At 41.9% G+C, this 12,330-nt stretch overlaps 1 protein-coding gene across 1 annotated transcript; it reads right to left on the minus strand.

Annotated features, from left to right (window-relative positions):
- Window positions 1-221: 221 nt before the first annotated feature.
- rgs16 (regulator of G protein signaling 16) lies at window positions 222-1,461 on the minus strand. Its single transcript, XM_061078489.1, has 5 exons — window positions 1,418-1,461; window positions 1,024-1,107; window positions 844-905; window positions 556-722; window positions 222-437 (listed from the first exon to the last, which is right to left on the minus strand). The coding sequence occupies exons 1-5, from the start codon at window positions 1,459-1,461 to the stop codon at window positions 222-224; spliced, it is 573 nt and encodes a 190-aa protein (XP_060934472.1).
- Between the last annotated feature and the right edge of the window lie 10,869 nt (window positions 1,462-12,330).

Consider the following 12,330-nt stretch of genomic DNA (forward strand, 5'->3'; position numbering starts at 1 on the left):
CCTCCATCTTTCACTGTTTTCCCCTCCTCTTCCATCCTCATCTTCACGGAGAGGCGACATCTGCAGAATCCGCCCCGCTGCTCTCACGACGACCTGCGCCTCAGCTTCAGCGTCCGGCTTCACGGTGCAGCTCCCAACACGCCTCGCTTGCCTGCTCGACCCTCGTAAAAGGCCACCAACTAACAATCCTTCATCGGCTCTTCTTCACGGGAGGTTCTCCTTCACGCCGCCTTCTCCTGCAGGGGCTGCTTGGCGGCCTTGGCGCCGGGCTTGGCTTGGCACACCAGATCCCGGTAGGACGGCGAGCGCAGGAAGCGAGGGTAGCAGTCTTTGGCCATGAGCATGTAGATCTTGTGCTGGGCCATGTCGAAGCAAGAGGCCGACGGGACCAGCATGTTGGCTTTGGTGATGTCACGAGTCTCGTGGTCGATGTTAACCTGGAGAAAGGAACAGGAAGGAACCACGTCAGTTTTTGTGGAAAAGAAACCATGTTTTTTGGGGCCTTATTGTGTCAGATTCAGATTCATAACTGCTGTGGGGGGGGGGTATTCTTACCTCTCTGGGTGCGTCACTGCCGATGAACTCATCATAGATCCTCTGGGCTTTGGCCGACAGTTTGGCCACAGACTTGCTGCTCCTGTAATCCTCGCAGGCGAAGTAGAACGCAATGTTCTCCTCGCTGAACTCCGACACCAGGAAGGCTGTGAAGGCACAAAGTCCATCTGAGGGAAGAGAGGACATTTCATTACTTTGAGTACATCAGGGTCCCGGCTGGGCTGCACTCGTCTGTGTGTAGGAGACTCAGGTGTCATAAAATACACACAAATCTAAATGTTTACTTACATTTGCTGGATATGAGTTTTTCAAACGATTCCTTCCACCTGATGCATTCCTCCAGTGTCGGCCTGAGAAGAGAACAAGCGTCGTTAGATTTAATTTGGATTTTCAATAATACACACAGGGACTGTACATGTCAAATGAATTGGGACGATAATATACTGTATATAATTGTAAGGGACTTACTTATTTTTCCCTATCTTGCAGCAGGAGAGATTCCAGTTGGGTTTCAGCAGAACGTTTCCCAGCCTTGCTCTCAGCTCCTTGGCTCTGAGAGGGGAAAAGAAAACAGGTTAGGAGGAATGTTGCAGAAGACCTTGGGATGCAAACCCCCACTGACGCATCCGCTGCTGCTGCTGCTGCTGCTGCTGCTGCTGCTGCCTGGTGCATCACAGACAAGCTCCCACTGAATCTGCTGCAGCTTTAACACTGACTTTCTTTCTCCTCTCGCTTTTCAAATGCTTCACACAAGAAAAATGAGGAAACTAAAGCAGCAGCAGCAGCAGCAGCAGCAGCATCGGTGGTTGTGTCGTATCCTGTTAATCCATCATCCATCCTCCATGTGAGGGGCTTCAAGTACCTTTCCAAGCAGCAGGTGGGCAGCGATGTTAGTCCTTTGCACATAGTCGCAGGCTGGAGCTGGTGGAGCTGGTACATCGGGGGTGATGAGCCAGCTGGAGGGTAAATATCCTGTTCAGAGCTCAGCAATGAGAGAGAGATTCTTGTCTGTGGCTGTTCGGAGTCAGACGCAGAGCTTTTATAGTCCTGCCTCCCCTCCCATCCCATGTGTCATCAGCTGGCTCAGCCAATCACAAGGCAAGGGGGTGGGGGGGGGGGGGTGATGGAGAGAGAGCATGAGGGAGGACGAGAAAGAGAAATTACTGTGAAGTGATAAAAGCTACCGGCCTTTCTCCAGAAAGGAAGTGTTTTTTTTACAGTGTTTTGTTTTCATGCTTCTCTTTCATAACAAGTTAATTATACACGCGGACGTATAAAATAAACCTTTTATTGACTGTGTGTGTGTCTGTAAAAATACAGTTTTTAGTGGTGAGTGCATGTGGGCTGAGGCATGTTGTTTATTCTCAGTGTTCATTTATACACTGTGACATCAGTGAATGTAAATCAAACTGTTTTCATCTGACATATTTGTGTTTTATTGTCATTTACTCGTCATATTCAGTCTATTCAGAGTTTTATTTAGACTCAAACTGTTTTATAACGTAACCACAATATGTAGAAGATCAGTGTGTGTCTATTAAGATATAAAAAATGATTATAATAAATTTGGAGCTGGAATATTTGACTGCATTAAGCTCTTATATATGATATCTAGTGTTGAATTAGAGGAGCTGGGTTCTGTTTTGTTTTGTTTTTTAGTGTCGTACATCGTTTTTAGTTTTGTTTTTAAGCAAAAAGTATTGATACTGTCAAGTATGAAGATATATATATCTATACACAGCCCCAGTCAGTGTTGTCATCTGCTCTGTGATGTTCCTGCATTTCATAATAGACGACTGGAGCTGATGCTGATGAAGCTGATTCTCTTCTGGGGAACACAATCACCTTCTTGCGATAAAGCCGCTGACTCCAGGGGATGATGGGAAGGAAATGCCTCGTCCACTTAGTTTAATTACATTACAGTAAGCACGCTGGACGCACACTGCCCGACACAATAAAGCCGAGGCGGAGGCCGCTTCCCACATGGCGAGCTGCGGGTTACGATTTGTTTGACATCCAGTGGAGATTACAGAGCGAGTGGAGGATCAGAGGCAACAGAGGATCAGACTGAAGAATGATAACGAGTCTTTAACACGTCGCTAACACGCCTCCAGCTCACACATGATCACAAAGCTACTCGATTAAAGAAGCATTCTTTCATTATCAGCTGTTTTTTTTTGTTGTTGTTTGTAAATTTGTTGTTTTCCACTTTCCGAGCTGCAACAAAAACCTTGAGCCACCGGAACCAATAGAGGAATTAGAGCATTGAAGGACCTGAGGCCACTTTCTCCTGAACGACACAGGAAACACTGTGCTGCAGCCGCGTGTGATTCACGGAACTGAAAGCCGACAGTGTTGTGTGATAGATGAAAACAAGTTCCTCTATGGCCACTTCACTCCCCCCCCGCTAGTGAAAAGGATTGTCCACGTGTCGAAGGGTTTAAAAAATGATTTCACGTCACCTCAAAGTGAACTGACAACACACAGATGGGGATTCACTGAAGGATCTCAGGAAATGTTTGTCTCCTTTGTGAACACAGAGAGAGTCAGAGTCATGGAAAAGATTTTCATATCAACAACAAAGAAAATAGTTTCTATTATGTGTATTTAATCATATTTAATCTTCATGTTCAGATCAAACAAACAAGTCGGTGTGAGGTGTGGAAAAAAGGTGCTGGAAAGAAAAGGTTGCAAATAAAATCCAGATATTTTCAAGGCAACTTTACAAAAGGAAACTTTAATTGAAGCCAAGTCTTTGCTATTTTTACAAAATCGTCGATCATCATTCGTCTGATTTATTTAAAAAAGAAATCAAAATTGTTTTTACAGAGAGTCAGAACTTTACATCTTGAATTAATACAAAAGTAATAAACATCTACATCTACTACACAGATTCAATAATAATGTTGTGTCATGTATTTATATATATATATATATGAGTTTGGGATAAATCTGAAGCAGCTCATTGCTCAAGAAGCTCTATTGATTCTGTTAATGTCTCATTTACTTTTATCTTGTGTGTCTTTTATTGCTTTAGCATGTTTTTATAACACTTGAGCTGAACTCCTGTTGTTTTTAACTTGCTATAATAAATAAATCTGTGTTATTATAACAAAAAATGAAATTGAAATCCTAAAACCAGGAATCCCTTGGTCAGTATTCTGTTTTTTTTCCAGTTCCAACAGAACATGTGTATTGATAATGATGGATCTGTATCCTCATGTGACATCTGAGTGTTTCAGAGGCTGATTTGGTGCTGATTGATATTCAGAGTCAAGATTGAATCTCTTCATTTCTCATGTTAATCGTAGAATAAAGGAAGGCGGGTCCCAGATAACAGCTCAGACTCTCTGTTGATGTCGGGTCTTTTCATGGGATGTGATTAGAAAAGGAATAGAGTGGATATAAAGAAGATATGAACGAGATCAGCAGGAGAATAATGGCTTCAGTCATTTGTTTAAAATACTCAATCAAGTCGTATGTTCTCCTGATGAGTGAGTGACGACTCTCTCTCTCTGTTCCTCTAATCATCACAATCCTTTTCTCACCTTCCAACGAGATGACGAGCAGCATCACGAACCCAAACCCCAGAGGTGGACGATCAGAAAAACGTCCATATATCAGTAATATTCATATACTCTGTTCTGGAGGGTTAATTAACAAAATCACAAGCAACAAATTAGCCTTGAAACGATTAAGTCCAAAGGGCGCCCGGCTTTAATACGTGAGCGTTTACTCGTCACTGATGAGTTTGAGTCATGAGGAGTGGACGACTGCTCAGGGATTTACCGAACCTGTCCACAGTCACCGAGCTGCTGCTGTGGAGGATTTAATTGCACCGCCGGTTGCCGGGAACCAACAAAGGTTGCCCGAGCGGCCTTGGGGGAGGGGGGTGGGGGTGGGGGGGGACCCGGCCAGCCAGCCAGCCACCCACTCACTCACGTAGTCGTACACTCGTAGCTGTGATGTCAGAGCGCCTGCGTGGCTCTCAATGGCCGAGGACAGCCGGGAAGCAGAGAGAATGAAAGAAGAGGAGAGGAGGAGGAGAGAAAATCCTGGATTCATGAAACCTGAGCTCATAACAGTGAAAATAATCATTTCTATTACACTCATATAAAAAGCAACAGCACCTTTTAATGAACAGCACTTTTTTTTTTCCTGATAAATCTGCCGTTACAAACTTCTCAGAGAACCAGATGTGATGAACCTCCCCGATAGTTTCCAGCATCACACTGACAGAGCTGCCATTCTCTCAGTATGTGTTGTGTCTATATGTTTTTTATATTTCTGGGAATAGCCTCGTGTGTAAAAACCACATGGAGACAAACAACCATCACATTCAACCTACAGGCCGTCTACAACAGATCCTCCCTGTTCGTGAGGCGATGTCGGTAACCGCTGCACCACCGTGCCGTCCTGCGATTAGAGTGTAAAAAGTACTTTACGTATAGTTTTCACTGGAACAGACCGTCTGGTGACCTGTGATTCCATCTGAGTCTGTGGTACATTCAAGGGGTTTTCCTGGAATCATCTTACATGCCTTTGCTTAGAATTCGGTAATAGAAAGAGTCTAAGGTTAATATTCTATGAGATATTCACAGGAGTGAATGGTAACAAGGGGCTTTCGGACCTATATATAGTTTTTTCCTTCGTTTTACTACTTTATATGAAGTATATACTACTGAAGCCGTTTTCAGACATGACCTCTGGAGCACAACCACAGAATTGGATCCAGACTTTCTCCTTCTCAGAGCAGCTTCACACATGAGAGTAAAACTTGAAACTTTTACATGTTGGGTTGAGAGGTTTGTGGCCTGGTTGTTTTTTTAACAGAGAAATTGGGTCACGGCTACAAACTCTTTATAAAAGTCTACAGGCAGCTGTCAGTTTCAAACTGGGATGTGTAATCCAAAATAAAACATTTCCCTGAACATCACTGACCTCAATACAAAGGAACATCCTCCAGAAGTCATCATAAAGTTGAATCAGCACTTCTCCAAAACATTTCCAGAAAATGTCTTGACCTTCACGGGTGTTAAATTAACGAAGGTCGAGGTTTACAGAGCATCACTGTCGTCTAGTTTTTTATTATATAGTTTTAACTGGGTCAAGCTTTGGTAGAAAAAGCTCGAGGACTTTTGAAGTGTGTTCGGTCAGAGAGAAGAGGGATCAACACAGTGTGACCCAAAAAAGACACAACTAAAATCGAATCTATGTCATTTATTTCTTCAGCTTAAGTGAGGTCTATAGACATTATTATTATGATTGTTATTATTACTAATTCATTTTTGGAGCTGTGTTATAAATGTCATTCTATTTGACCCGTCTGTTTTTATTATTATTAGCTATTCTATTGACCTTTTTTTCATTCACAATCAATTACAATATTTAAGCTATTCTTATTTTTAATACTTTATTCTCACATTTTCTATTTGTTTTAATGTATTTTCAACAAACTGAGATCTCTCATGCATCAATAACCTGAAAAGAATAAGTCCAGTTCGTTTTTCTCATACGAAATCCTTGTAATTGTTTTAGCTTGAAGCCTCAAAATGGCCTTTATGCTCGAATAGACAGGAATCAACTATTTATCCTGGTTGTGTCGAGACAGAATATTGAACAGTGGCAGGACGGCGAGTCGCCCGTCAACCCTGATAAACCAGGTGTGACATTTACCTGTCGGTGGGTTTTCAAACTAAAGGTCACATCTCGCTCTTCACTCGCTTCGTGCTTTCTTCAGAATCCAGGCTCAGTTCCCCTCAGGACACTCAGGTCTCAGGGCCTCACTCTCCCCTTGAATATCATCTCATTCAAATTGTTATTTGCATTTCACCTCAAACTACCTGAACGCCTTTCTCTCCTCCACTGTGGACCTTTCAGTTTCATTTGGGCTCAGCTGCGATGGAGAGAGAAGCTCATCTTCCTCTCAGCGTGCTGCTTTCACACTTCAGCTTCATCGGGATTCAGCAGCGGAGACGAGAACCCTGGAGTCGGGTTCATCCTCTCGTCAGGAGGACGATGTTTTGATGCACCTCCTTGAGGAATTGTCGAACAAAGAGAAAATGACAAATACATCAGCTCGGGTCCCTGATGCCTCAGTTTGTCCCCCTGGAAGCGGAGCAACTCGGGACATGAAGACCACAACCAGGTTATGAGAGAAGGTTATTTGAAGACAGGTGACACCCTGGTGGTCACCTGTTCCTGTCCCTCTCTCCTTCCCTGGTGGAGATCGAGCTTTCCATTAACACAGAAAGTAGGTCAACAAGCGTAGAGCAGGACCCAGATTTAGAATCTACTCCGATTAGCACCGCCCCTGTATCACATGGAATCAGTCAAAAGAAATGTTCTCAAGCACGAACCCCACATTTCCAGTTTGCTGGTTACTTCAGGTGATATTTTCCAGGATTCAAAAAACACATATGCCGCTCAAACCTAGTTAAAGTTCAAAGGTCAGTAAAGTGAGTTCTGTGAAGGGTAAGATTTGTGATTTGCTGCTGGATAACTCTACAAATCACCATGTATCATAAACATGTATTGAGATCACACACATGGAGATTTACTGCAAACTGCACCATTAGTAGATATTAGTATTCTTAAGGTCCTACCCTAACATTCCTCTAAGTTTCAATTACATTACATTACATTTCATTTAGCTGACGCTTTTATCCAAAACGACTCACAATAAGTGCATTCAACCCCGAGGGTACAAACCAACAACAAGAATCAAGAAAGTACAAATTCTTCAGAAATAAAGCAAAACTACAAAATGCTATATAAAAGTAAGTGCCATTTAAGTGCTGCTAAATTGTTAGTTTCAAAAATTGTTAGTTTTTTTTATTTTTATTCCAGGTATAGTCTGAAGAGGTGTGTTTTTAGTTTACGGCGGAAGATGTGTAAACTTTCTGATGTCCGGATGTTGATGGGGAGCTCATTCCACCATTTAGGAGCCAATTAAATGAGTTCAGTGTCCAGCTGACAGACCCAGCTCCCTGGAGGTCGGTTTATAACGGCACTGAGCTGAATCCAACACAATCCACTAATTCTTCTATCGTCGCTCTAATGAGAACGAGGAGCAGCAGCATTCATCCATCCTCCTCTATTTAACTTCCATGACTTCCATGTCTGAGGCCGGCTCCAGCTCCGGCTCCGGCTCCGGCCTCAGACATGGAGCCAGGATCCACGCAGCCATAGATTTTATCTAGTAATGCACGGTGGCTCCTCCGCCTCGTGATTCCTCCCCCGGGCGAAAAAACAACTCGGGGAGAAATCGTCATTCGTGCAAACTAGCTGTAAAATAGACAGTCAATTAGTCAAGTGTGCGTCTCTTGTCTAAGGAGCCCAGAGGGGAAATGGCAGGATTGTCTTTGAGGATTTGCATTCCATTCCTTTGCATTTTGTTTGGAATTTTCTTGCAATATTTTGGTTACGTCACAACACATCACCTTCAAATACAGGAAAGCTTAATTAATCGTCAATAAAGGATCTTGTCGTGAACTTGAATTATGAATTTTATCGTTCGCCGTGTTCCAAACACGATTGCAGACAGATGTTTCATCCTGCTGCAAAGTGAAAGTGTTTCACAGGCCTTGTGGTTACAGGAACATTAGAGAAATTAGGTCAAAAGTTAAGGCTACCTCTTTTATAGTCCACAGGAAGTGACATTTTCAAAGTGTGCTGTTTAATTCCCTCTGTTGTTTGGTAAACACAACTAAAAATACTATCATACTATCCACTGTCAGCCATTAATGAAGGCAATATAATTCAAAGGCATCAGTTGAAGCCACACTTCTCTAACACATTTCCCCCAAAAAGCTCTTAACCCTCCTAAAAGTTATATATCGATGTGTTACACTGTGATCTAGTTTTATTAAAGTTTGAAGTGAGTCAATCTTCAGCAGGAACAAAGAGCTTGAACTCTTGTAACATGGACGTGTTCACTCATCTCCCCTCGATCGATGGAGCCTCAGCACTGAGTCAGAATCTGAGTCAAACCTCAGCTGAAGAGCAAACGGGTTCAAAACACTGCGAGCATCTTGCTCATTGTTGTTTCTATTGCTGATGAACACACAAACTGAAAAAGCTATAGTGCTCCAGAGGACGATTCACTCTGCTCCTGCTGCAGCGTGAAGAACATTCTCTCCTCTGTTTCCACATGAGGAATCAACCAGATGTTAGATTTCACTCGATGCCGATTGCGAATCACTTCCACGATCCAGAGCAAACACGACCAGCAGCTGCTCAGATGACACACAAGTTCCCAGAGCCAGTCTCTTTCGTGTGGGGAACTGTCGAGGTTCTGCTTGATGAACGTCAGCACCAGCTTCCCTGCAGCCTCAGAGTTTCCCGTCCACCTGTTTGTTTGTGAACGAGCTGGAGGAGAAGCTGGTGAAACAGAAGAGAAAAGTCTGAAATCCTCTCCGCGGGGTCGAGGCCACAGGAAGTGGCTCTAATGGTTCTCGGCAGAGCGTCGGCTTTGTTTGTTTTCTTTCTTTCTTTTGGGTTTTTTCTCTGAAGGTCTTTCACAGCGGTGACTCAGTGCCGAGTGGAGTTTCAATGAATGAGTGGAAACACTGAGCGAGAAGGATGAACTGATGGGAAACTGTACGAGATAAGAACTAGATGTTGATTTAACTCATTTGGGCTCTGATGTGAGTTATTGACACATCTAATACTGGATATTCCCCCGTTTGATTTGATTTAATACAATGACACTTGTCGGTCGTCATCCTGCATATTACGTTAATCGTTTGATTTCACAGAACTCTATCAATCTGGAATAATATGATTTCATTCTTTGTAAACATAAAAGTTATCTGCAGGTTTATGACCTTGAACATAACAAGTATTACAAGGGTACGGATCATTGTTTTCTCATTTTATATTTTAACCATGGATATAGATAGATATATATCTATCTATATCTATGATTTAGGGTTATTTCATTGTATAAGTACTTGTACTGTGCAATGACAATAAAGTTGAATCTAATCTAATCTAATCTAATCTAATTATATATATGTCTATAGCTATCTATATCCATGATTCGTTTTTTTAATATAAATTCTTTGGTTAAACAATTTTCAAAGATGAAATATTGAGATATCTTGGATCCATGCAGATAAACGCTTTAATCCCAACTGGAACAAAGAGTTCTGGACTTAGTTCCTGGACGCTTGTGACTCGGTCATGCTCGGTCTCCGTGGGGACGCGTCTCTCTGAGTCTCGCTGGAGCCTCAGGTTGCTCATCTGTCTGAGGGTCCTCTGGGGAGCGGGGGGGGGCGGGGGAGCAAGCTGCCGCGGGGGTCCCGGCCCAGATGCCTCACCGTGGCTGTTAAACAATAACCACCGGAGTGTGCTCCCACTTCAACACGAGGATCTGTGACTCCACCCGGGGGACGGTGTCCACTGAGGGTCGGCCGAGCCGGAAACATGCAACTGTTCTTCAAAGTTAGAATCTGTGACTTTATTTCTCTCAGTGTCATTGGTAGGTTCATTGCTACGATGTTTTTACACAAGTTCATAATCAGACATCAGATCAGGACTTCTTCTTTTGATTTCATTTGTGTGGAACTGAAGCTGCAGTGAATTAATTAGAAAATATTTAGAAATATCTCTGAAAGCAAACAAAGGAACGTATTGAATCTTCAGACTCGGTTTGTGCAGTTGAATCTGCTGTGGAATTCCAGAGTCATAATTTGACTGAAAGCAGAAAGTTCACAGATTGTAAGTGTGGTGATAAACAACTAGTGTGGACACGTCTGTTCACTCAGAGGCCGAATAACCAACAAAGGAACAGAAAGAGAACTTGTGTTATCAACCTTGTCAGAAGTTTACGAAACAAATCAATAAAAAAACTTTCATTTTACCTCCAAGAGAAACATTTCAAGAGTTTTAGCAGTCGGCCATACATTAAAACATTAACAAAAACTCAAAATGTGATTTCAATCTATATTAATAAGTTGACTTTGTGTATTTTATTAACAACGTAGAACGTAAAGATGATAACTCACATCACAAGGCTGTGGTAGAAAAAGTATGACAGGCGGCTTTGACAAAAGGTTATTGGTGTTCATGTATTTTCTGAGACCATTAGATATTCATCTAGATATACTTGCATTTTCATTTTGTCATTACACAGGGTTACTAAAACATTTTTTCACCATCCCTGCAAGCATGTATTTCAATATGCTACAAAATCGGTCGTAGAAAACACATTTATTTTCCCTCTAAGCAATTTGGAAAAAGTCTCATCTGCCACTTGTCTCTGAGCTGGATATCACTGGCTCTTCATTTTAACATAACATAGATTTTGTGTATATAGGTACATTTATGACACCACATTTGGTGAAGTACACTCCAAACCCTTTTTCTCGATCTTCACATGAACTCTTGATTGGTTGAAGCAGTAACAGAAACCGGATATTTCTGGCCACATAACTCGTCCCTCTGTAACAGATTCTATGTATTCACATGTAGAATCTGCATCTACAGATCAGTGAGTACAGTCTTTAAATTCAGTAATTAATACATCTCTAGTTTATATATCGTTAGAAGAAGCGATTAGTTCTCCATGACTCATATTCCTGAGCTGAGCTATAAACTGGAATGAAGAATGTTTTCATCGTCTCCATCAGTTGTTCTGACTTCTCTTATTTTCTCTGCGTTCTGTCACTTTATCCTTGAACCCTGTGGATTCATCATTGTTCCGATAGTGACAGAACTCAGAGGAATAATACCAAGGCTTTTTAAAGGTGAATCTGTGTGTGTGTGTGTGTGTGTCTTTGTGTGTCTTTGTGTCTTAGAGGTGCGTATCTGACTGAGGTGACTAATGAGAGCGGAGCAGGGTTTTCTCTGGATGAGCTCAAACAGATTCCACGGCCATGAATAAAATAATCCCACAGTGCCGCCCTCCATCCAAAGCCTCTGCAGCAGTTAACTGACAGCGACTGGTGACTGGTCCTTCACCAGTAGAGCGAGCCCTGGAGAAATCACTGGTAATCATGAACTCGCCACTGGACGGCTTTGTTTTGTTATCCCCGTTCTCCAGAGGTGCGGTTGTGAAACATCCAGACAACAGGACGACTGATATTTGATTCTCGTCAACATCTCACACACACACACACACACACAGCTTGAATGTACCCGCTGCCGTGGAGATCATAACAAACATGCAGTTCTGTCAATATGAGTGAAAGGCAGGTTCTGTTATTCACAGGGACTGACAAGAAGGATAAACCTGAGCTGGATGAAGGTTTACAGATCTGAGGGTATAATATACATATATTATACCTTTATATGCTGCTCTTTACATTTTGACCACCACAATGACAAAGTGTGTTGACCCTGTGTGAATTAATACTGTTTTATGTGTAAAAAAAGACAGAATATCAAGATAATATTATTCAAATTCTCATATTTGGACGGTTTATTCTGGCATTAACAAACTATAAAAAGCCAAGATGTTTTATTCATGTGAAAATATAATTTATTTTCTCGCTCAAAGCTAATTGTCAGGAAAAGCTGTCGACAGCATTCTGCTTATTCACTTGACACTTCATTATAGTATTTATGAATAACTAAATTGTCATATCCACTAAAATGTCAAGTTTAAGTTTATTTGTCATTGTTCTGGCTGCATTTTTTAAATAAGTAGTAAATCACAAGGAAAGAGATTCACATGTTACATCATCACCATCATGTAAGACTGTGTCTAACATAATTAACGCGCTTTGTTTTCTTGGTTCTTGAAAATCAGACGCTCTTAATTTGTTTTGT

This window comes from Limanda limanda, chromosome 9 (assembly GCF_963576545.1).
Source record: "Limanda limanda chromosome 9, fLimLim1.1, whole genome shotgun sequence".
Classification (NCBI taxonomy): domain Eukaryota; kingdom Metazoa; phylum Chordata; class Actinopteri; order Pleuronectiformes; family Pleuronectidae; genus Limanda; species Limanda limanda.

What these genes read in the sequence shown, in the direction of transcription:
- rgs16 (XM_061078489.1), bottom strand. Translation starts at nt 1,461, where the DNA reads ATGTGCAAAGGACTAACATCGCTGCCCACCTGCTGCTTGGAAAG. An exon ending in CCCACCTGCTGCTTGGAAAG is followed by an intron (nt 1,108 to 1,417) that starts GTACTTGAAGCC and finishes TTCCCCTCTCAG; the next exon opens with AGCCAAGGAGCTGAGAGCAA. An exon ending in AAAACTCATATCCAGCAAAT is followed by an intron (nt 723 to 843) that starts GTAAGTAAACAT and finishes CTCTTCCCTCAG; the next exon opens with ATGGACTTTGTGCCTTCACA.